A 23334-nucleotide genomic window follows, 5' to 3' on the forward strand; every position below is an offset into this window, starting at 1 on the left:
GCGGCAGAAACTGTGAAGGGGCCTGTTCCCTAGTTCAGCATCTGTCTAGAGCTCTAGGTCAGAGTGATTATTCCTACTTCCCACTTAAAGTGACAGTGGTTCGGAGAGAACATTGCCTGGGATATAAATACCTCCTGACTCTCCACCCTGCAGAAGCAGTGGGTAGAGGTTGGGCTGCCCCCTCCCAGGAGAGGGGGAAATCAGGCTGAGGTCCCAACCTTCCACTTTTCTGAAACAAACTAAAACCTGAGTTTTTATGTGAAATCCCCTGATACTCAAATATTGATAACCAAATTAAAATAAAACATGTCAACACAGTACCAGGCAAACGGACACTTCTGCCTGGCAGATCCGGACCCTGGGGGGAGCCCAAAAGTGAGAAAGGAAGCAGGGTCCCAGTCCCAGCTGCTCCGGCCTCAGTTCCCTCTCTGGGAGCCAGCAGAGGTCGGCGGGGATGGGGTGAGGACGCCGGTGTCCCTTCCCCCAGCCGCCCCACCCGGGGCCTCCTCGGGGCCTCACGCTAGGGGCACTTTCCCGGCAGCCCGCCGGGCGAAGCAGCCGAGGTTTTGTGCGGAGTTAATGGAGCTTCAGCTAAAGCAGGGAAAGGAGGCGGGAGGGAGCAGCGGGCCGTGGGAACCGGCCGCGCTGCAGGGAGGGGCGGCCTTTGTCCCTCTCCCCCACGGGGGCAGGGGTGTCTGTCGACCCGGAATCCCAGCTGCGAGTGGTCAGCGCTGACCAGAGGGGAGCGGCCTCACTGCCCTGCTCAGCGGTCACACACCGCACTGAGACCCTCCCTCAGCGTTCAGCAAACCTGCCCTGGGCACAGGGGCGCCCGCAGTGTGCCCCGCTGCCCCGGCAGATCAGTCTCGGCCAAGTTGCCCTCTGGAGGGGAGGGGGCTGTGATACTGCAGGGGAATGACCAGGGAGGATTCCCCGTGGTGGTGGGGTGGCAGGGGGAGCACAGTCAGAGCCCCCAGAGGTGACAGCAGTGATGCTGGGCCAGCTTCCAGACGGTCCTGCCTCTCAGGACTTAGCCTGACTTGAAGACCAGAATGGAGAGTGGCGGCCATGGGTGCAGGGCCGTGGCAGGCTGGGCAGCGAGCACCGACAGGATTTCAGATTTTTATTCGCACTGTGCTGTGTTTCACAGCATTATCCCGGCCGGCAGGTCGAGGACTGAGCCTGGAGGGAGGGTGGTGTGGATGGAGGGCAGCCAGGAGTGGCAGGCCTTGCCAGTGGGTGTGCAGATGGGGCACGGATGGGGCGGCATGGAATAGCCTCCTGTGAGCCCTGGGTCCCCGGAACCCCCCCCGCCTCCTTCCACTCTCTACTGCGATTCACAGCTACCCCTAAGTACCGAGATGCCCCCACCATCCGTGTCCACTGTCCCCTCTCCACAGGTCCAGGCCATCCCCTCTTCAGCCCCACACTGGTCTCCTGGCTGCACTTCTCCCTGAGGTCAGAACGAGCTTCCTAAAATGCTATCTGGCCCTGGCACAGGGGCCCCATGATTTAGGTGAGGTCTCCTGCTCTTAACAAGCAAGCAGGGTGTGGTCCTGGGCTGTTTTCTGCAATTTGGAAGGAAAGATCATCGAGGTCGCTGGTCACCTCCATCCCTGCATCTCCCCACTCCCACTGCATTAGGAGGAAAGTGGGAAGTGGCAAGTGAAGAAGGCTGGGTCACCCCTTGGTCTGCCAGCCTCCTGCCCACCCCCGTGCACCCAACATCCATGCCCAGTTTCTTCACTGGCCCCATGAAAGCATGGCCCCTGGATCCCTTCACACTCCTGTCCTCCGAGGGGGAAGGGAACCCCACCTGTTAGACCCGCAGCAGAAGGTGGGCTCACTGACTCTTCTCCATCTCATGCCTGGCCGAGGAGCAAGTGGCCCACAGGGGTCCAGTCGAGAAGCCAGGCCTCCAGGTTCCTGCTCCCCCTGCCCCCGCTCCCCCCAGGGTGAACACTCCCAGACCATGCCACCCCTGCTCTGGTTTAGAAGTACCTTGTTCAGATCTCCTGCCCATCTGGGTTTCTGGTCCTGACCATAGCACACGGTCATTTCAGGGTCCCTGGGGTGGGGGACGTCAGCTGTTTGCCTAGTACCCCTTCCACGTGGGAGGGGTGTTCCACGTGGCTCAAAACGGGCTGTCCCTGTACAGAAGTGGCTTATGATCGAGGCCGAGCCCATTGAGACTTCTCAGCCACAATGGTGTGCCCCAAGTGGAGGAGACACAGGCTGGGGTGCCCTGCCACCAGCGTCCCAGGTGTCTGAGAATAAAGGAGCACGTGTTGGGGAGAAGTTCAGATAGATGGAACCCAAAGACATGTGAGCACCTGGATCCAGCCATATCTGAAGCTGGACCCGTTCGCTTGCCTTTACGGAGCCACTAAATCCCTTTTCTGCTAGGATTGGTATTCTTGGAACACAAGGGCTCCCTCAAGGAAGGCCCTCTCTGCCGCCTTTACTGCTGTGTCCCTAGTGCCCAGGACCACGCGTGTTGAGTGAACGAGTGAGGGGCCCAACGCGCTGGTGCTGCGTGTGCACGCGCACGCGCACGCCCGTGTGGTCACGGTACGTGTGCCTGACTGGCCACAGAGGAGCGCATCTCACGGCTCCTGCCCTGTGTGCAACACAGGGGTTGGGAGCAGTCTGCCTCCCCACATGGCCTGCCTCTGGGAGAAGCCTCTCCTTCCTACAACAAAGGTGCCATTTGCTCTCAGGTGCCTGGGACCCCAGGAGGAGCTGACCCTAATGGCCCCACAGCCTCGAGCAGGGGGACACAGGGCCTCCCTCCAGGAACCACCGTGTCCAGTGGGGTCTGCACCCAGTAGGGCCTTACTAAATGTGTGCTGGGTGGACCACACCTGTGAGGCACCGCACCTCAGGAAGGAGAAAACAGGTCCCCGAGAGCTCGCGCCACGCCCACCCCTGCCACCAGGTGGCGCCCAAGCGGGCCCAATCCCGCACCGTGGGGGGCGGGGCCGCCGCCCTGTGCCCTTGGAACCCCCACCTGCTTCAGGATCACTTTCAGTGCTGGGGTGCACCAGGATGTGCCTCTGGGACAGGTTCGCACCCCAGCGCTCACCTCCCAGCCCTGACCACCATCCTGTCCTGCTGGGGCAGCAGGAAGGCGTGGACTCGGCCGAGCTGGTGGCCGTGGACAGGCTGCCTCAGCACACCCAGCAGGCCTGGCCCAGGGGAGCCAGGGACTGTGGGGTGGGTGTGCGAGGCCACACGGGCCCACCTTCAGGTGAGCTTCTGGGGCCAGGAGTGCACAGGAAGGGAGGCCGTGGGCAGGACAGGCCCGGTACCAAAACGGGGCAGGTGTGTAGGGACGGCGGGTCGGCAGCCCCGGGAAGAACCCAGCCAACCAGCAGAGTGAAAAAGACAGCTGTATTTGATTGACAATTAACAAGATTTACAAAAAGGGTTGCGGGTGTCCTGGCGGAGCTGCTCCCGGCCCCCCGGACCTGGGCAGGGCCTCCAGGTCAGCCTGTCTGACAGGCTGGGACCCTGATCCCCAGTCTGCTGGGTCCCTTCTGGCCGCCTGGGCCTCGACGTCTGACGTCCAGCTTGACCTTTGAGGTGGGGCCTGCAGCACGGAGTCCCCCGGGAGTGCCAGTGCCCCGCAGGGCAGGCCAGCGAGGTCAGGAAGGCATCGTACCACTTTTCTGCCCCAGTCCAGGTAGGGCAGATGGACAGAGTCTGGGCACTAGGTCCTGGGGGCCGAGGGCACTCAGACCTCACCCCAAAAGGCCCAACCCAGGTATCTGAGGCGGCTGCTGGTGCCTGGGGAGGGGGGCTGAGGCCCGACTGCCCCCAGCAACCCAGCGTGGCGCCGGGGACATAAGGCACGTTTTCGAATCACTCAGGAGGCTTGAAGGAGACACCCCCGATGCTGGTTCTGCAGGAGGGAACTGGTGCTGGTGGGCGCCCGGCACTATTGCTCAGGAGAAGGGTGCTATGAGGCTACAAATGCTGAGGTGGGGGCCCCCCTGCCACGCACACACTCGGAAGCCCGGGGGCTCTTCCTCTGCCAGAGAGAGAAGGGCTGAGTCCTGCCCGCTTGGCCGTGCTCCCCCGGGGCCGCCCAGCGCCCGGCAGTGGGTGTCACACACCTGTGTCCCGAGACCATGACGGTGGAGGTCGCAGTCAGAGGTCCGTGACCTTGTTCTCAAGCGCAGCCGCGATCTGCTGCAGGCGGAAGGCCAGCTGCATCTTCTGGGCGGCGGGATCCTCCTCCAGGGCGTTGATGATCTGAGGAGGGGTCACGTCAGAGCACAGGCCAGGGTCAGGGTCAGGGTTAGGGTGAGCACGGCCGTCCTGGAAGGACCGGACCCCTACCTCGTCGTAGTACTTCTGCGTGTACTGGTAGAGCTGGTGCAGGGCCACGAGGGTGTTCAGGGAGTCCGTGTGCGCCTGGGAGGGTGGCGGAAGGGCTGCGTGACCCAGGGACGGGAGGCTGTCTCCCAGTGGAGCAGGCAGACGCGAAGGGGCCCCCCGGCAGTCGTGACGCGCACAGCCACGGCACACCGCGGACAGAGCGTCTCCCACCCATGCAGACCCACGGCAGGCGGGGCTGGCGCAGAGCTGCTCGCGAGCCCCGCCGCCCCCCAAGCCCCCTCGTCTGCGCCTCTCCTTTCCCCCCCGTGGGCACAACTTTGCCCGCCCCCCGTGCAGTCTCCTGGCCCGCGCAGCAGGGCCTTGCGGGGGGGCGGGGGTGGTGGAGGGCTAATCCTGGGGGGGGCTCAGCTTGTGGGTCCCCTGTGCCACCCTTACCCGGGAAATCTCTGCCAGGTGTGTGTTCATGTCCTGGTCGCTGACCTGCACCATCTGTCTGATCCCCTTGTAGTAGCTGTGAGGGGAGGGGGAGTTACACAGGGTGGGCCGCAGGGGGCGGGTACCGGAACGGTGGGGTGGGGGGCGGTGGCTCCCGGACGCTGGACCCGAAGCTACCCACGGGCCCCACCTCCTGATCACAGGCCTGCACCGCCCGGGGGCCCCGCTGGGTGGGGGCTGAGGGTGGGCAGCCAGGCTCTGGCCTCGTTGGGGGGTGGGGGGGACTCACTCCTCCACCATCTTCTTATAGGTGGAGATCTCCTTGGCGTAGAGTAGCTTGTTGCTGGGAGAGTCCTGTGGGGGTCAGAGCCAAGTGACACCCAGGCCGAGACACCTGCACGCGCTCAGGATACCCAGAGAAAGAGGGGTGTGCGGGGGATGGGGGTCCAACGGCGGTAGCTGCCCTACCTACCCACAGACCTGACGGTGTTTTCGTCATTTTGTGATTAATAGTAAAACTCACTTTTTCTCTCTCACGGAAGGGAAGGAGCTCGGGGTCCCAGGCTGCCACAGGTCCACTGCCCAGGGGGCCTCCCTCCGCCCCAGGTACCCTGCACCTGTCTTTCTACTGAGCTCCAGCCCCCGCTGTGCAAATCCACGCCCCAAAGCGACCTCCTCACCTGCACCACAGCCCCCTCCCCTGATGCTTCGCGCTGCCAGGAAGCGGGCTGGGCCGCCCGCAGCTGCACTTACGCGGCTCAGCTTGTGCTCTGTGCGTGTGCAGGCGTCCATGAAGGTCTGTGCGATGACCGACAGGGAGGCGTCCACCACCTCGTGGACGTGCACGTCGAAGATGAAATGGGGGTTCTTGAGGATGTTCACCCAGAACCGGAGAGGTAAACTGAGGCGGAACGACAGGGTGTGAGGGGCCGCCGAGGCCTGGAGCAGGGCGGGCGGGGTGGGTGGAGGCACGGAGCCCACACCTGTTGGTCTTCCAGATGTGGATGGTGTCCTCGTCCTTGATGTCGTGCTTTTCTGCCTGCTCGTCCAGGAAGTCGAAGAAGTACTTGACTGCGGGCGGCACGGCGTGGCCAGGCGCCAGCACGCTCTGGAAGAAGTTGTCCACGAACTGCTGCAGCGTGCCCTGCGGGGCGGGAGCGGGGCTCAGCGCGTCCCACTGGCGCCGTCCCAGGTCTACCTCCCACACGCCCTCCGCGGCCCACCTTGACCGAGAGCAGGCGGGTCAGGTAGATCTCGGTGATGGCCTTGGTGCGCTCCTTCTCCTTCATGCTGCCACGCTTGGACTTGCCTTCGTCCACCTCGTCCGTTGGCCGCACCAGGTGCCACACCCGGTTCTCCTCCTCCAGGAGGGCATGGCCTGTGGGGGAGGGGGGTGCTGAAGGACGAGGACCGGGGCCCGGGGCCTGGGTCCCACGCCGGGCTCACAGCTCCCCCGAGACGGCGGCATGGGGCGGATGCTGGCTCACGATGACCTCCAGAGGCCAGAGGGGCCCGGACAAGGGGAAGGGACTCACGCTCCCCAGGCAGGTCCTGCTGGCTGTCCTCAGGCTGCTGGGAGACCCCCACCTTCGACAGGATAAGAGTGGCCCCATCCCGGACCTGGGGAACAGAGTCATGAGGGCGGCCCGCCTGCCCCGCTCTCAGCAGGGGCTTCGGCCCGCCCGGCCGCCACACTCACGTTGTAGTGCATCAGCGTGTTGACGCGCTTCCACCGGCCCTCCCGCTGAGAGGTCAGGTCCAGGTCTGACAGGATCTGGGCTGTGGACCCAGGACGCCACTCTGTGGGAGGACACAGCCCAGCTCCTGGAACCCGGCCACAGCCCACCCTGTCCGGGCCTCCTCTCGCTATCCCCCACCCGACCTGGCCGACTGGGCTTCCACGGGCACAGAGCCAGGCACACGAGGGTGGTGCTCACCGAGGACCACACTGTCAGCCTTGGGCCATCGGGAGCAAGGCTGCGTGCGGTACACCTGGTCAATGATCTTCTCCTTGACCTGGGAGATGGTGTCACAGTTGAGGACCTTGACAGGGATGGCGTCGACCCCTTCGTCCTGGACGATCACGCTCACCATCTGCCAGGGGACACAGAACGAAGGGCCAGTTGGGGAGGGGCCCTCGCCCTCGCTCGCCCCAAACCGGGGGCAGTCTTGGGGCTCCCCCCGAGTGGCGACACCCTCAGGTGGAGGAGTGGTGGTGGGGATCCGGAGCCCCTTCAGCACCCAGGCCTCACCCTTTCCTGCGTGCCATGGCTCAGCAGGACAGAGGGCAGAGGACTGCTCACTTCTAGGTATCACGCAACACACAGGCGTCACGGGGGCACACACCACGTACCACCTCCACACGCGCACGAGTTTACCACCACTCACTTGGTGTGCCCAGGCCCCTCAAATGCCTGCAGCAGGCCCGGGCACCCAGGAGGCAGCTGGCTTGGGGTCATGACACTTAGAGCCTCTCTCCAGGGACCCACGAGCCTGCTGGAGACCCATGACCCAGGCCCCTCCCTGAACACGGGTGGGCCCAGCACGGGGAATGGGTTCTAATGCAAGTCCACGAAGGAGGCGAGTGGCATCAGCTTCTGGTCCTGAGGCTGGCCTGGAACCCGGCCCCTGAGGTCTCCCAGCAGCCCACCCAGCCCCAGGGGCTCACCAGGGGTGCATACTCCACGTCGTCCCCCAGCAGCCCTGTGTCGTTGAGGGTGTATTTGGCTTTCTTCTGCACAGCATCCACCGGCCCCTTCTCCACCTGATGCTTGATGGCCTTGAAGAGCTTGTACAGCGGCTCCCCTGCGCTGTCCTACAGCAACACGGGGCGGCTGAGCCACGGTGGGACTGATCGTGCCAGGGTGGGAAGCAAACCCGTCCAGGTGGAGCTGGGCCGCAGGGAGGTGGACATTCGGGGGGTACAGCACCACCTCGTCCCTCCCCACCCCCTGGCAGGGCTGTGTGGAGCCCACCTTGAGATACTGGTACAGGCAGATGGACATCCAATTAGACAGCATCCTCTCCACCACCGTCTCAGACCTGGAAATGCAGAAAGGCCTTGTGTTGAGGGGCCCTTTAGTGCCCCTAGGATCAGCTGGCTCTTCCAAGTACCCAGACCACCCTCAGAGCAGCCCAGCCTCCGTCAGTCTGTACATTTACTGCCTGCAGTGACCAATCTCCCAGCCCCCTCAGGGTGGGCCTTTCATCTTCCACCCCATCCTACAAAGGGCTGATGAGAAGGGGGAGCAGATAAGTGGCCAGCACAGACCACCTGCCAGCAGCGATGCCCCCCCGCCATCCCTCTGCCCTACTCACTGGCACTGGCTGTACTTGCTGGCAAACCAGGTGCCTGGACAAGCCTGTGCTGCCCCACTGCCACCCCCTAACACCCCCCACCGCGGCCTCTGCCCTTCCCCACACACCTGCGCAGCATCAGCTTGGGGTTCTTGGCCACCACATACTGCTCCATGAGCTCCAGGAAGAGCGTGCGCATGATGTCCGTGTAGTACTCCAGCTTCCCGTGCAGCGCCACCGTCAGCAGCGACGCAAAGTAGACCTTGGCGCGGGCCGAGAACTCCCGCTGGTTCTCCAAGGTGTGGATGAACTGTGGGGGAGGCCGGTCAGAGCCCCGCCCCGCCCCGCCCCCTCGCTCCAGAGGCCCCGCCCCTCACGGCCCCGCCCCGCTCACGTTGATGAGGAAGCACTTGCTGTTGAGCAGGTTGGAGAACTGGTAGAGCGCCTGCTCCACCAAGGGCCGCCGTGACTCAGGGATGTCCAGCTTGCCCGTGATCATCACGTCCTTGTCGCCGTCCTTGGAGGGCAGGAAGAAGACGCGGTCGGTGTAGGTCTTGTAGTCCAGCACGGGGATGCCTGCCTCGTGCACGTCGTTGGTCTGGTCCTCCATCTCAATCATCAGGTCTGCAGGGAGGTCGTGGTGAGGCATCCGCCCACCGGCAGCCCCCCTCCTCCGTCCCTCCCAATGCAGCCTCTTCCGAGCCCTCCTCCCCCGGGACCTGCAGGACGGCCCCGACCTGTGAACTCCTTCTTGCAGCGGTCACGCACGCTCTCCTCCAAGCCCTCCAGCTGGGACTTGATCTTCTCGTACTCGCGCTCTGCCTGTTGGCTCTTCCTCCTGGGGGCACAGGGAAGCTCCTGGGACCTGGCCTGGATTGTGCTGGCCGGTGGGTGTGGCCAAGGGGCTGAGGCTGCCGGGGGAGAGGCTCACCAGTAGCAGTAGACAGACACGGCGATGACGGCCACCATGGGCACGATGACCAGCGGCAGGATGAGGCTGAGCGGCACGTCACTCACACGCGTGTCATACTCCACGCGGCCCAGCACCCACTCCCGGGAGCCAAACTTCACCTGCGTGGAAAGGCGGAGTCAGCAAGGACAGGTGCGTGGCCGAGACCACGAGAGCCCGGTGCCCTGTCCCCTCCCTGCCCCCACCCTACACGCACAATGAACTCAGGCAGGTTGTGGGTCGTGTCCCGCTTCTGCCGCCGCTTGGGAGGGGGCTGCACCTCTGGGGGCTCACAGTACAGATCGGTCTCCGTCAGGGTCTTCATGACGCACCGCTCGGCACCCACGAAGGCCTCGGCCTCGTGAATCGTCATCGCCTTGTTCAGATTGGTGCCCTGGGGGGCGGGGGATGGGGCCACAGTGCCCAGGAGGGGTTCAGGGATGCCCCGACCAGCTCAGCCCAGACCTTGGCCTGCTCCCCTACACGCACCCGCTCAGGACCTGACCCCGGGGCTGCACTGGTCCTCACCCGCGCGTGAATGAGCTTGTTGACCTGCTTCTTGACGCCCCCTGTGAAGTTCTCGAAGGTGGGGTCGGCGACGTACTCAAAGGCACCAGCCTCAGTCCTGAGCAGGGCTTGGTGCCCATCCATCTGAATGAGCGCCGTGAGGTTGTAGGCCTCGGGCTCCTCGGGGACGGCCGGGGACAAGAACACAACCTTGGAGTCACTGCAGAACACGTACTCCCTGCCCACGACCTAAGAGCCGAGGCAGGACCGTTAGGCCACTTGGCACAGGCTGCATCCTGCCCTGGCGTGTCCCCAGCAGCGGGCGCCGACTGACCGTCACGGGCTGCAGGGCTCCGGCCTCCCGCCGCCGCCTCCAGGACTGCAGGGGCTCGGCTATGACCACCATGGCGAATTTCTGGATCAGGCTGAAGCCCTGTCCTGTGACGTTGATGCTCCGGCCACCACTGGGGGGCAGGGAGGGGGATGGTGCCTGAGTGGGCACACCTGGGCAAGGGAGGTGCCCAGCCAGCTCCAGAGCAGGTGGCCTGCAAGGCTGTGTCCCCGCCCCCACCCTGCTTTTGGATACCCTTGCAGGTGTGTGCAAGGTGTTTGCAAGCCCAGACCTGCTGCAATGGCAGGGGCGGGGGGTGGGGTGGGGTGTGTGTGCTCAGAGCACGTGACTGAGCACCGCCACCCTGGACTGTCAGAAGCAGGGCTGGGCTGGGTGGCGGGGGGAGGTGGAGGCGGGATGTCGGGCCTGCCCGACCTGGGGGTACAGTGGGGATTTTTGGAGGCCTCCTCCTGTCACCCAGACCAGCTCTGCCATATCCTCACAAGCCCAGTGAGAAGAGGGCACCTGCGAAATAGCTAGATGGGGTGGGTGTGGCCAGCAGTGTGGGAGTGGGGGGCACCTGCCACAGCGGGGGAAGAGGTCTCACCTGACAAAGCTTCGCAGCGGCTCGAAGGCCCGCAGGACTGGGTTCTCACGGTAGGTGAAGGTGACGCCAGGGCTGGGCACTTCGGAGCCCCCATAGTAAATTTTCAGGGGCAGCTCTCCCGGAGCCGCCTGGGGGCCGGTGACACACTGAAGCTGTGCCCCAAACTGCGTCCTGGGGGTGGGGATCGCCAGTCAATGCCAGCCCCACCCTGGGACCGCCCGCAGCCCCAGGCCAGTGGGTCAGTGGGTCTGGTTGGTTCCACTGCCCCCTCCAGGATAGACACAGGGTCACGGCCAGAGGGCCCTCACCCTGTCCCCAGGACCAGGGCAGACCAGGATTTGGCGGCCTGTGGGTGACACCCACACTTTACAAGGGATGTCATTGAGGGTCACCCGCATGTCTTCCTCAGAGCCTGTGTCCAGGTGGGTACCATTGATGGTCAACATGGTGCCGCCCGCCTGTGGCCCCTGCTTTGGCTCCACACTGAGGGGCTGGGGCTGCTAGAAGAGAAAAGCAGGGACATTTGACTCAGGGCTGGGGTGGCAGGGCTGGGGCGGCAGGGCTGCGGCCCTCCCGCCCGGGCCTCGACTGGGCCATGACCGTTGTCAGAAAGAGGCAGGGGCACAGCCTCGCCTCACCCCGAGTCAGCGCATGGCCCCCCAGATCCCACCCACATTTGTCCTGACCTGCAGGAGCCACCTGCCGGGCGCTTACCTGATAGGTGAATTGGACATGGGGAGGCGAATGGCCGAGCTTCCCGCTGATGTCCACCTCGACGCCCCCCGTGAAGGGCGCCTCTGCAGCCTCGATGGTGCACACGATCCTGCATGGGTGGCAGGTAGGTGGGCACACTCTGTGTGTGTGCAAGCCCTGGGCACCCACGCATACCTGCCCCGTGTCCTTCCTCTCCATCCCCCCAGTCCCCCGGCCCCCCAGGGTAGGGCCTGGCCCAGCTCGAAGGGCCCAGGTTGCCCACTCACCGGGTGGACACGGAGTAGCGTTCTGGCTCAAAGGCACAGTTCCGGCCAGCCACGGTGACCCTCTTCACGTCGTCTGCTCTGACCCCCAGATTTGACCCAAGGATGGTGACGCGAATGCCTCCGCCGAGCGGACCGGTCTCAGGCTGGATCTGAAATTGGCAGAGCCCGGCTGACCTGGTGGCTGGGGCAGGCCAGGCTGCGCAGCTGGTCCCGGGCCGGGCTGGAGTCCCTCCTGCCAGGGAGGTCAGGGGTAAGGGGGCTTACCCTGGTGATGACGGGCGGTGGGCACTCGGAGGTGGCGTTACCACACAGGGCCGCGTACACACACCTGTTCTGCCCGCTGCACCACACGCACCTGTAGACAGGGTCAGCGGCCAGGCACAGGCTGCAGTCGCTGCGGCCGAAGGAGCAGTTGTAGAGGGTCACTGCGGAGGGAGAAGCTGGCCGTCAGCAGGGCCGCCCTGCTGCCCTTGCCCGCCCACCAGCCCAGCTGCCCACCCCACCCACCTTGGAGCCGGCTGTCAATATTCTTGCCGTAGGACTTGACATACAGATGCAGGGGCAGCGTCTCATTGGCATCGTGGGAGAGCTGGGGGCACACAGGGACACGCTGCACCCCCGCCTCCCACCCGAGCCCCCGAGAGTGACCACCGTGTGTCCCCTCACAGCTGACGGGCAGCAAGGGGAGGCCTCCAGGTGGCTAGAAGCTGGAGGCTCAGAGACCGAGGATGACTTGGATTCCAGGGAGACGGGAGGCCCAGGGATGCTCTGAGGCCACACCTGCCTGCCGGCCCCGCTTCCCCAGAAGGGCAGCTGGTGAGCCTGCCCCCGCCCCACCCCTCAAGCCCCGGAGGTAACTGGGCAGCCCCCGCAGGGCCAGCCCTCGGGGTCCACCAGCCTGGCCCACCCACCCCGGGAGGCGTACCTTTGGGGTCCGAAAGGAGAAGGTTCCTTGCTCCTGTGTGCTGACTGGCTCCTCAAACTTGAGCAGGTCACTGCCCACGCGCAGGGAGGAGCTCTGCCAGACAGGCCAGTCAGGATACCCGAGGCGGGCCAGCGCGTCCCACATGCCCACCCTGGGCCCCGGGGCCTGCCGTGCCCCACACAGCTCCCGGGCCAGCTTGGGCGCCCCCATCCCGACTGACACCCAGCCGCTCACAGACAGGCCCCGCCACGGTCAACACCCAGACTCACCGCCCTGCTCCCTCCTGAGTGGCACTTGGCTGCCCAGCCCCTGCACGCCCTAAACCCTCGAGGCCCGTCCAGATGTCCCCACGTCCACCCTCTGACCCCTCTGCCTCCCTCACGTGCTGGGCCCTGAGCCGCAGAAGGCTGGATGGGCCCCGGCGCTTAGCTTCTGGTCTGCAGGAGGACGGCTCTGAACAAGCCTGTGCCTCCCCACCAGCCATCACGGCCCCTGCTGGGACCCCCAGGCCTGGCCTCACTGGTTAGCCAGGGCCCCACAAGCCCCCCGCACCTTCACCGTGTCCAGGTTCTTGCCCTGGAAGGTCACCGCCGTCTCGTGGTTCATGGGAATGACCAGCGGGCTGGGGTTCAAGAACTGGGGGCAGTCGTCCTCCTGGGGGGGCAGGGCTGGTCAGGTGCTGCTGGCGTCGGCCGAGCAGCCTGGCCCACGTGCCCTCACGGCCCCTCACCATGTGGGCACGGACGATGCCGTCCTCAGGGTTGGGCGAGGCCTCCCGACACTCGTGGTAGCGCAGGTCCCACTGGCAGGTCCAGCGGTTGCTGGCACAGGAGATGCACCTGGAGGAGAGGGTGGTGAGAAGGGTGGGGTCCGCAGCGGGGGCTGGGAGGGACAGGCAGGGGCACTCACGGCAGGTTCTCCTCCAGGCTCATGGCCACTCGGCAGTCATAGAAGGGGTACAGGTGGGAGGTCAGGAAGACGTTGCCGCGTTTGAAGAGAAGCTGGATGGTCACAGCCACGTGATCTGTGGACAGCAGATGGGGCCAGCGTCAGGCGGGGCCGCAGGGGGAGGCGGGCTTGGGCTGGGGGGAACAGGAAGCCGGAACTGGGCCCCCCCGGCCCCAACTCCTCCTTCCTTCAGAGCTCCCCACAGGCGACCCAGCAGAGAACGGGAGGCCGCGTGTGGAGACCCTGGTCTGAGTGGGGCCCCGCAGGGCTCAGCAGGACCCGCCGCCGCTATCAGATCTCGGCTCGTGTGTCGCTCCCCAGGGCTCTGCGCTGCTGGGCCCTCGCTCTGTCCCTGCAGGCACCGAGGGCCGTGGTTCCTGGGCGTCTGGGGCAGAGCGCCTGCCAGGTCCCAGCCATGTCACCGCGTGGCCCCCACCTTCACCAGTGAGTCGTCCTCCGCTGCCCCAAATGCTCAGGGGACAGGCTCGGGCGGGGCCTCACCCTGGCCAGGCGGCGTGCTGGGGATGCTGCTCGGGGAGTTGCAGACCACGGCGCCCCCCTGCATGCTCGCCACGTGTGGCGGTGATTCACCGAAGAGGCACAGCAGCTTGTCCTCCTCGCTCAGGGCCGGGAGGGGACTGACGGTCAGGTGCACCTGCGGAAGGGCCACTCAGCTCACAGCAGGACTCCTCTGCCCAGCCTCAGGGTGCAGGCAACCTCCCGCCCCCGCCCTGAGCCCCAGTCCTCTGGCCATTCTCCGGCCGCCCTCCTGTATGTGTACACCCGCCCCCTGGAGAACCCTCTAGAACCTGGCTCCATTTCATCTGAATGGGCCCCCCTGTGGTCACCTAAGCCACTCCTGGGACAGGGCCTGGGTCTGCCCTGGATTCTCAGAAGCCCCTCGGGTCAAAGGGGCCAGGGGACCCAACAAAGGATGGGGTCCCTGTCCCCAGGCTCAGCACCGCCGTCCAGGCCAGGAGCGAGATACTACGCGGGTCTCCTGCCGTCCCCACAGCCCCAGGCCAGCAGCGCCCCTGCCTCCACCCCCACCGCACACCTCTCCCTGCGCCCGGCCAGCAGCGCCCCCGCCTCCACCCCCACCGCACACCTCTCCCTGCGTCCGGCCAGCAGCGCCCCTGCCTCCACCCCCACCGCACACCTCTCCCTGCGCCCGGCGGCTCATGTTCTGCGGCTGGGTCTCGGTGACGGCCACGCAGGCCTCACTGCGGCTCCACAGCCAGTGGCCACTCTCTTCGGCCCGCGGGCACTCAGCCCTCCTGGTGCATCTGCGGGGGCAGGGGGCACCCGTGAGCCCTCAGGGTGGGGCGGCACCCCCGGACCCAGGCTGGGCCGAGCACCCCAGACTCCCGGATGCTCACCGTCCCTCGACGACACACCAGCCGCAGTAGGGGTCCTGTGAGCTGCGGCACTGGGCGCAGGTGGAAAAGCTCTCACACTCCTGCACGGGGAGCCGGAACACCTGGGGGCACCGGGGCGGTGAGCGGGACTACGGCCGCCGCAGGTGTCGGGCCAGCAGCCACGAAGGACCTCGCTCAGACGCCAGACTTTCCCGGGACCACCAGCTTGATCCCACCTTTACCGCTAAGGCTTAGAAGCCTCGACACAACTCAAGGCTGGGCAGTGAGGGCTCCAGGCAGCAGCTGCTGTCCAGGTTGTGTGGGACCCGGCCGGGAGGCTGGACCTGACCCAGGATCGGGTGGCGCAGGAGCCCGGGGCCCATGTCCCCCACCGTCTGAGCTCACAGAAGCTGCCTGGGGCCCCGCGCCTCCCTGTTTGCACTTGGGGAAGGCCCACTCAGAGCACTGATCCTCTGGTCAGGAGGGGCCCAAGGCCGGGCCGGAGACACAGAACAGCGAGAAACGGTTTCAAAGACGGGAAAGGTGCTTGAGAGACACTGTCAGGACCCAGGGAGATGACAGTTGGGCCCCCTCCCAGCATGCTCTGCGTGTCTCTAGGGGCTGGACCACCAAGGCCCCTCCTCCCAGGCTCCACAGGCCAACCTTGTCCTGGGTCATGGCGTACAGACTGGCCAGGTCTGCGGCCAGCACCAGGTCCTTCTTGATTCTCTTGTTGATCTCCACAAGGACAGAGCCATACTCCGCGGAGCTGCCATCTGGAGCGAGGTACACCTGTGGGCAGGAGAGCAGGTGCACGGTGAGGGCAGGGGGCCTCGTGCACTGAGGACCCCTCCGGAAACCACCCTGCCCCAGCCCTGGGCCTCACCTTGAGGACCCGGCCGTCCGAGGTGCCCAGGAAGGCGATGGTGTGGCCATTCTCGGTCGTCACTGTCACAGCTGTCAGGTTCAGGCCTCCACGGTGCAGCACGGCTACGGCTGAGAGTCCGTCTCGGCTGCCCAGCGGGTAGGGCAGGTGCTCTGAGCCACACGGGAAACTCTCACTGGCACCCTATGGACCATGGCGTCAACGGTGGGTGCAGACCGCCGCCCGAGGCCTCTCCGCACCACGACTCCCAGCACTCGCGGCCCTGCACGCGTCCCCCAGGACCGGCCCAGGCAGGCAGGGCCCCTACCCACGTGCTCACTGCTCCAAAACCCAATGCCCAGCATGGCTGACACCTGGGAGAAGTGGCACCTACATCTCACGCTCACCTGTCCGCAGGGACACACACGCACACGCACACGCACACGCACGCACACGCACACGCGCACACGCGCACACGCGCACGCACACACGCGCGCACACGCACACGCGCACACACACGCACACGCGCACACGCACGCGCAAGCACACGCACACGCGCACACACACGCACACGCACACACGCACACACGCGCGCACACACACGCACACGCGCACGCGCGCACACACACGCACACGCGCACGCGCGCACACACACGTACACACGCGCACACACACGCACACGCGCACGCACACACACACGCACACACACGCACACACGTACGCACGCACACGCACACACACACGCACACGCACACACACACGCACACGTACGCACACGCACACACACACGCACACGCACACACACGCGCACACGCACGCGCACGCACACGCGCACACGCACGCGCACGCACGCACACGCGCACGCACACACACGCACACACACACACACGCACACACGTACACACACGCACACGCGCACACACACACACACACACACCGGCCTTCACAAGCATGTGGGACGTGGACACGGCAAGCGGTGCCACGCGCAGAACCACACGCGCGTGGTCTAAGCCCGTGGGAGAACGTGCTGAGGCCACGTACCGACCCGTGGCCACCACACTGGATCTCGCCGTGGAAGGGCTTGTAGAAGGTGTCCCGGCCCGCCTCCCGGGTGCCCGTGTAGCAGGCGTCGCGGCTGGTCTCCATCTTGCTGTGGACCTCGTCCAGTGGGAACAGGCAGAGGCCCGCCCGTGGCCCCCCGCCACCCCGGCCATCTGTGCTGAAGACAGTGTAGAGCACCCCAGTGGCGCCTGGCCGGGCCACGGAGGCCGCCAGGCAGGTGCCGAAGGCGGGGACCCGGGTGTCGTCGGGGCCCAGGCAGCGCAGGTCCACCTCCAGGTAGGAGTAGTAGAACGGGTCGTACTTGCACATACGCGCCAGCAGCGTGCGGTTCCGGGCCGGGTGCTTGTCCTGCTGGTTGAAGACGAAGAAGACGTAGTGGCCATCCTCGAAGGCAGCCACGAACTGCTGTGTGTTTGTGGACAGGTAGCCGGCCTTGTAGGTGGCGTGGTCCGTGTAGGCCTCAAAGGCCTCCCTGCCCTCCGTCCGGTCCAGCAGGCGCGTGCTCACAATGATGCCGTTGTCGTGGGGCCCGTTGCCCTTGCCCACAAAGAGCACGTGCTCGCCGCTTGGGCCCGCTGTGCTCACCAGCCCCACGGTGGCCACGCTCTCGTCGTTGCTGGCCACGAAGGACTTCTCGCCACTGCCATCCTCGTAGAAGAGGAGCGAGGAGATGTTGCTCAGGGAACGCAGGGCGCAAATGCCCTTGAAGAGGCTGCCGCACTCGATGAGGCGGTTCCGGGAGGGGTCGAGCAGCAGGAGCTGGTTGACGTTGTCAGTCTGCACGGCCTCGTGGCACTGGCTCGCCTCGATGGGCGGCGTGCACTTCTTGTTGTCCAGGGCCGGGCCCGTGGCCGCCCGCTGCTCCAGCTGCAGGTCGGCACTCAGCTGGTAGAGCGCGTTCACCGCCCCCACGTACACCACGCCCGACACCTCGTCCACCACCAGGTGGTTCAGCTCTGTTTCGCTGCGGAAGAAGTCCAGCTTGCGGGACCGCAGGCTTGCACTTGTGCCCGCCAGGCCCAGGAGGGTCAGGGTCCAGAGCTGCAGCGCCATTGCCCCTGGCACCCTGTGGGAAGGGAGGAGGGTCAGGGGAGCCCCAGCCTGGAGGACCCACCCCACCCCACAGGAAGCCCCCGGTGCCTGACCCTGCCCAGCCCGCAGCCCGCCCGAGCCCACGATCCCTTCCCTGCCTTCCCACCCATCTGGCCAGACACACGCACTCTCATCTCTAAGGAGATCATCTCCCAGCCCTCCTCAAGAAGGAACACCTGTAACCTAACCGCTGAGGGGCCAGGCCACCAGCACTGCAGCTCCAGGCCTGGGTGCAGCCGCCCCCGGAGGACTGCACCCTGTCCTCTGCCCCCAGGTTCCCAAAGCACCTTCAGGCCCACCTCCAAGGCAAAAGAGCACCTCCTCCAGAAAGTCTCCCAGACACTCACTCATGTGCCCACCCTCGCACCCCATGACCCCAAGAGCCCCAGGTGCTCCACACTGTCCAGAGCACAGACCCAAGCTGACCGACAGGCCCTGAACATGCAAACAGGTGGGCCACACACCTGTTCTATGCCTGACTCTCGGCACACACGGTGTAATCTGACAGGCAGCAGCAGAGCCGCTGGTGGGCCTGCCTCCCCACCCTCTCACCAAGCCTTCCAGGCCCTGCCTCCAACCCCGCTTCCCCTGATGAACCAGCAGGAGGGCCCCAGCAATCCACCCGCCCTGCCTGTGCCCCGCCCAGGGCAGACCCTCAGACGCAGGCACGCCGGACGCAGGTCCTGGGAGGGTGTTCTGGGGTGAACCAGGTCTCTGAGGGGGGACCCCGGAGGCCGCGGGGGGTGCTGCATGCAGGGCCGGGGCAGGCCACATCAGGGTGCGGGTGTCCATCCCAGCACACACACGGCCCTGCGTATGTGCGCGCGCCCGTGCGTGTCTCTGGATGTATGGGGGCGAGCTACTAAGGCCAAGGGTGGGCTCAGAGTCCCCAGCATGGAGGCCCCTCCCACCTTGGGGTGGTCCAGCACGATGGCCGCCCTCGGGACCCTGATCAGAATCCCCTAAAGTGGTCTTGGCCGCCACCCCCACCGGCCACCCTCTCACAATCTGTGCGTGAGCCCTCACTCCTGGACCCGCCGGAACCTTCCCTGAGGGGACCTGTGCCCGGCAGGACATTTAGGGCAGCTGTCCATGCCACGTGGCCGAGTGGAGACTGACCCCAACGGCAGAGGGTCATGAGAGGCTCAGGCACAGATTGTGAGAGGGTGGCCGGTGGCGGTGGCCTCCCAGACTCCCCCCACGGCTGCTACACCTCTACAGAGGAGCTGACACGCCCCCTACGGCCCCCTCAAACACCACCGCCCTGGAAACGCGCTCATTCCCTCAAGAAACAATTACTTTTTTCCCCCCCTTTGACAGCCTGCCCTGCCCCGCCCTGAGTCCTCCTCCTCCAGGAAGGCAGAAGGCTGTCTGCTCTGCTCCATGGCCAGGGGAGACGTTTCTTTGGGGGCACTGGCTTTGGGCAAAGCTGTGCTGACTGGAATAGGATGGACCCTGTGATTCTCACATCAAGCCAGCTTCCTTCTTTGCCCGAGCCACTAGGAAGCCCCCTGGCCAGGCTGTGGCTGTTTTCTATCCCCCACTGCATCCCTCTGTTCTGAGTCTCCACAACATTCCTCAAGCCCCTGGAGGAAGCATAACCGAGAGGCAACCAAGGGACAAAGCCCAGTGACAAAGCCAGAACAAGTGTCACAAAGCCAGTGACAAAGCACCGCAGAATCACCACCGGGCACTGACAGGGGCAGGTCTCAGGGCTGGGGAAGGCGCCCCTCGGCTGTGCACTGAAGCCCCTTGCTCTGGAGTGCTCAGTTCCTGCCGGGCCCCTGGGGACCCCACAGGCCTCCGCACGAGCTGCTGGCTTGACAGTGTCCAGGAGGCAGCAGGGACCTGGGAAGGAGCTGAAAATGGCCTAAGAGAAGGCGGTGGGATGAGGAGACAGGGTGACCCCAGGCCGCACCAAGACGAGGTGATCAGGTCGGGGAGGAGATGGTGCCTTTGGTCAAAGACAGGAAGAGTTCACAGGACCGCGCGCAGACTGTGCAGATCCTGGGCGGAGGCGGGCCTCTGCCACCGCAGGCTCCGCTCGTCTCCGCGGGCAACTGAGGCCGTCTAGGGGAGAGGAGGGTGCAGTTCGGAAAATCCCCAGGCTGGAGCCGGGACGCCCGCGACGCCAGGACTGCACAGAACCAGGCGCGCCAGGAGAGGCCCCGGGCGCTCAGGCACCCTCCGGTACCTTCGCTCAGGGCCCGGGGAGCGGGGGCGGGGAAGGGCAAGGCTGCAGGGCCCCGCCCCCCGCCGCCCCTCCCCCGCCGCCCCAGCTTCCCTGCCGCCCCGCCCCCGCGCTCGCTGGCTCGCCCGCCGCGGCGCAAAGTCCGCTCCCCGGCGCCGCGGAGGCGAGGGGCGTCCAGGCCCCTCGGCCTCGAGCCCAGGCTGGCCCTACCCACCCCGCCCCGGCCCCGCTCACCCGAGTCCCCGCCGCGACTCTGGTCCCGCTCGGCTTTGGCGGCGGCTGCGGCTCCAGCCACGGGCCGCCGCGGCAAGCGGGGAATGAATGGAATGTTCCCGGAGCCCAGGGAGGGAGCGGGCGGGCGGGGGCGGACCTGCGGGTGCGGACGGACGGGCGGGGGCGGAGCCGCGGCCGGAGCTGGAGCCGCCCGAGCCCAGGCCACCCATGGAAGCAGGCCCCCTGGTCCCCGATGGACCCGTGTCCAGGCCCCTCTGCCGGCCGGCAGCGCGCCTAGGACTTGAACCCAGAACCGACCAAGCGGGGAAACTCCTGCCCCCCCCCCCTTCTGAAAGAGCTCTGCTGTGACCCTGAGCCCTGCCTCAGTCCTGGTAGCTCACAGACGTGACAGAACCCAGGAGATGGAAGGGTCACAGTGCATAAAAAAGAATGCTCTGGGGCTTCCCTGGTGGCGCAGTGGTTGAGAGTCCACCTGCCGATGCAGGGGACGCGGGTTCGTGCCCCGGTCCAGGAGGATCCCACAAGCCGCGGAGCGGCTGGGCCCGTGAGCCATGGCCGCTGAGCCTGCGCGTCCGGAGCCTGTGCTCCGCAACAGGAGAGGCCACAGCAGTGAGAGGCCCGGGTACCGCAAAAAAAAAAAAAGAATGCTCTGGCCTCCCTCTGGTTGATGTCCACTTGACTGAGCCCCTGGGGCAGAGGCCCAGCCCTGTCCTTGGCCCCAGGGGCCCCCAGGGCTGGCACACCAGAAGTGCTCTGTGAAAGACATGTGTGTGGTCACGGGGCAGGAACAGGTCTTGCTGCTGACAGTAACACTGGCCCAGACACTGTGCTGCTGCCCCCGCCCCACCCCCCTCAAGCAGGCCAGGGCCAGACTTGGGCTCCCTGGCCCAGGACCCCTCTTGGTGGTGGGCAGAGTGAGCCTCAAGTCCAGGGGTTCCAAGGGCCCCTCACGCTGAGCCCAGGTCACACAGTCTGGCAGGAGGGACTTGGGTGACAATGATAGGCAGCAGCTCCCTCCACTTCGGGACAAACAAAGCCTCAGGTGACCTGCCTGGCCAGGCCCACGGGAGCAAAGGGTGAACCACCTGACCAGAGGCAGCGCTCAGGCCGTCCTTGCGGGAGGTGCCGGGCACAGCCCGGCAGAGCTTCCTGCGGCTGGCGTTCCTGGAACGGGCGCTTCCTGTTTTGAAGGCAGCCTGGGACCCTCCGCCTGCTCACCGGGCCAGCGGGGATTTCCTCAGGGGCATCAGACAACTCTTCCTGGCCGAAGCCCGGAGGTGCGCTTCCAAGAAGTCGCACAGACTCCAGCCTGCTGCTGGCCAGGAAGGCGTCTGGCCAGGCGCCCCCTCCCCCAGCCCAAATTCCCAGCCCTAACGTTCCAGATTCCAGCACTGCAGCCAGCGCCCAAACACACCGCCCCAGCCTCGCAGCAGAGCCCACCCCTCCCAAGCAAATCCTGGCCCCCCCATCAGAGAATTGGGGGGCCTGGCAGCGGCCCCCACAGCTAGGGCACCTGGGTTTGGGCAGACGTTTGCACACCGGGCCCGACCGGACCAGAGCCTCAGGGACACCAGACGCCTTCACTGCGTGGCTGTAGCCCCCCTGCCTTCCCCAGGTGGTGCCCAGCCATCACTCACCCAGGCTCCAGAAGTCCAGCTCAGTCTCTGCTCCAGGCCAGCATGGAGATCCTCTAGGAAGCAAAGGAGAGACAGTGGTCTCACCACAAGCCTGGCCCCTACCGCCTCATCTCTCCTCTGCTCCGCATCTGGGGGGGGCAAGGAACAGCCCATGGGACCCCAGCTGGCCTCTGCCACCCTGGAGCAGGAGAACCTCAACTCCAGCCTCCTCCACCCGGCCCTCACGTCCCCTCCTCAGACACTGGCCTCCCACCCCCTAGCCCAGCACCCCAGTGCACACATGCCCACTTGGTGTGTATGCCTGACACCGCCCTTCTTGCCTCTGCTCAAAAAAGGCAGAGGGAATTCCCTGGGGGTCCAGTGGTTAGGACTCTGCGCTTTCACTGCCGAGGGCCTGGGTTCAATTCTTGGTCAGGGAACTAAGATTCTGCAAGCTGCGCTGAACAGGAGGAAGAAAAAAAAAAAGGAAGAAAAAAAAGCGGAAGAAAAGGGCAGGGAACAGCTTCTCGTTAAGTCTCTCGGTACTGTCTGCTTATTAAACCAGGACGTTAAAATTAAACTTGCTTTCTGAAGAACATGCATACACACGAGCCCGCAATTCTACTTACTAGCTGTGTGACCTTGACCAAATTATTTAACTTCTCTGAGCCTCATTTCCCCATCTGTGAAGTGGAGACAGTCATAGTGAGCTCCCCCAGGGGTTTGTAAGAACTAAATTATTCCGGCCAGAAAAGCCTCCGGAGAGCCTGTTACACTGTAGCACTCAGCAACGCTTGCTATTGTATCCTCTCCTGGATAAACACCCATGTGTACCCACAGGGAGGACTAGTCCAAGGATACTTCTCAGCATGGTTCATTATAGTGAAAATTTGGCAACCACCCAGCATGCAACCAGAGGACCCTGAAAAACCATGGTGCTGATGAAGGTGGGTGGGCCATGCCGACCCAACGGAGCCCAGACCTGTTGGGGACGGCTGTGGAGCAGAACTCCAGGTATCACCACACGTGGGTGTCGATACAGACACACATGGTTTAACTGAGAAGTTCTAGAAGCCTTCATCCAAATTGAAAGTCAAGGTGAAGCCGGTGGGGGGGGGGGGCAGGGAGGAGGGGGCTGGGACAGCAAAGCAACTTCATTTGCCAGTTTTGGAAAAAAATTTGAGAAGGATATATTTACATACTATTTGTCTAAATAAAAAGAGGTCTGTGTAATAATAATAATCAGATCCCCTCCAGCCCCACTCTGCCTCAGGACACGGCTTTCCAGGCGCTCAGTGACCACACCCCAGCCATCTCTCCGGGCCTATCCCAGGTCTCCTCCCCAGGTCTCCTCGGCCATGGCCCACTGGCTCCCTGCCTGGCTGCCCTCCCCAGCAGCGCTCCCCCAACACCTCCTCCACCAGGGTCAGGCCCTGCTCCCCCCGTACCCCCCCAGGCACTCTCCCAACGTGGGGAACGACAACGTGGGGAACGAGTAGGGCCCAGGCCTGGGAGGCCCCACGGCCGGTCCAAAGGAGACCAGCAGGGGCAAGGCCTGCGGGGAGGTGGGTGCCACGCTTGCGCACATAGGCA

The 23334-nt window shown here is 65.1% G+C and overlaps 1 protein-coding gene across 6 annotated transcripts in view; it reads right to left on the reverse strand.

The window, feature by feature from the left end:
- Positions 1 to 3379: 3379 nt before the first annotated feature.
- The window catches only part of PLXNB2 (plexin B2), a 30112-nt gene continuing 10157 nt past the window's right edge, over positions 3380 to 23334 (reverse strand). For 2 of the 6 annotated variants that reach the window (XM_060025875.1, XM_060025877.1), the window contains exons 2-37: positions 21763 to 21815; positions 16588 to 17674; positions 15568 to 15750; positions 15345 to 15473; positions 14703 to 14803; positions 14483 to 14609; positions 13825 to 13978; positions 13285 to 13399; positions 13106 to 13214; positions 12928 to 13029; positions 12376 to 12468; positions 11958 to 12039; positions 11715 to 11875; positions 11451 to 11599; positions 11185 to 11293; positions 10834 to 10970; positions 10471 to 10641; positions 9867 to 9996; positions 9554 to 9781; positions 9243 to 9419; positions 9008 to 9147; positions 8814 to 8914; positions 8471 to 8700; positions 8205 to 8386; positions 7755 to 7821; positions 7448 to 7594; positions 6717 to 6873; positions 6479 to 6579; positions 6315 to 6399; positions 6003 to 6157; positions 5763 to 5923; positions 5533 to 5680; positions 5069 to 5133; positions 4780 to 4855; positions 4345 to 4419; positions 3380 to 4257 (exon numbers count right to left, since the gene is read on the reverse strand). In XM_060025875.1, coding sequence (XP_059881858.1) covers positions 4153 to 4257; positions 4345 to 4419; positions 4780 to 4855; positions 5069 to 5133; positions 5533 to 5680; positions 5763 to 5923; positions 6003 to 6157; positions 6315 to 6399; positions 6479 to 6579; positions 6717 to 6873; positions 7448 to 7594; positions 7755 to 7821; positions 8205 to 8386; positions 8471 to 8700; positions 8814 to 8914; positions 9008 to 9147; positions 9243 to 9419; positions 9554 to 9781; positions 9867 to 9996; positions 10471 to 10641; positions 10834 to 10970; positions 11185 to 11293; positions 11451 to 11599; positions 11715 to 11875; positions 11958 to 12039; positions 12376 to 12468; positions 12928 to 13029; positions 13106 to 13214; positions 13285 to 13399; positions 13825 to 13978; positions 14483 to 14609; positions 14703 to 14803; positions 15345 to 15473; positions 15568 to 15750; positions 16588 to 17661 — 5526 coding nt within the window. In that variant the 5' untranslated portion in view covers positions 17662 to 17674; positions 21763 to 21815 and the 3' untranslated portion in view covers positions 3380 to 4152. Of the gene's footprint in view, positions 4258 to 4344; positions 4420 to 4779; positions 4856 to 5068; positions 5134 to 5532; positions 5681 to 5762; positions 5924 to 6002; positions 6158 to 6314; positions 6400 to 6478; positions 6580 to 6716; positions 6874 to 7447; positions 7595 to 7754; positions 7822 to 8204; positions 8387 to 8470; positions 8701 to 8813; positions 8915 to 9007; positions 9148 to 9242; positions 9420 to 9553; positions 9782 to 9866; positions 9997 to 10470; positions 10642 to 10833; positions 10971 to 11184; positions 11294 to 11450; positions 11600 to 11714; positions 11876 to 11957; positions 12040 to 12375; positions 12469 to 12927; positions 13030 to 13105; positions 13215 to 13284; positions 13400 to 13824; positions 13979 to 14482; positions 14610 to 14702; positions 14804 to 15344; positions 15474 to 15567; positions 15751 to 16587; positions 17675 to 20125; positions 20684 to 21762; positions 21816 to 23334 lie in introns of those variants that run through there. The other 4 variants (XM_060025873.1, XM_060025872.1, XM_060025874.1 and 1 more) reach the window with 4 other exon arrangements.

The sequence above is a fragment of the Delphinus delphis genome, chromosome 11 (assembly GCF_949987515.2).
Source record: "Delphinus delphis chromosome 11, mDelDel1.2, whole genome shotgun sequence".
NCBI classification, from domain to species: Eukaryota; Metazoa; Chordata; class Mammalia; order Artiodactyla; family Delphinidae; genus Delphinus; species Delphinus delphis.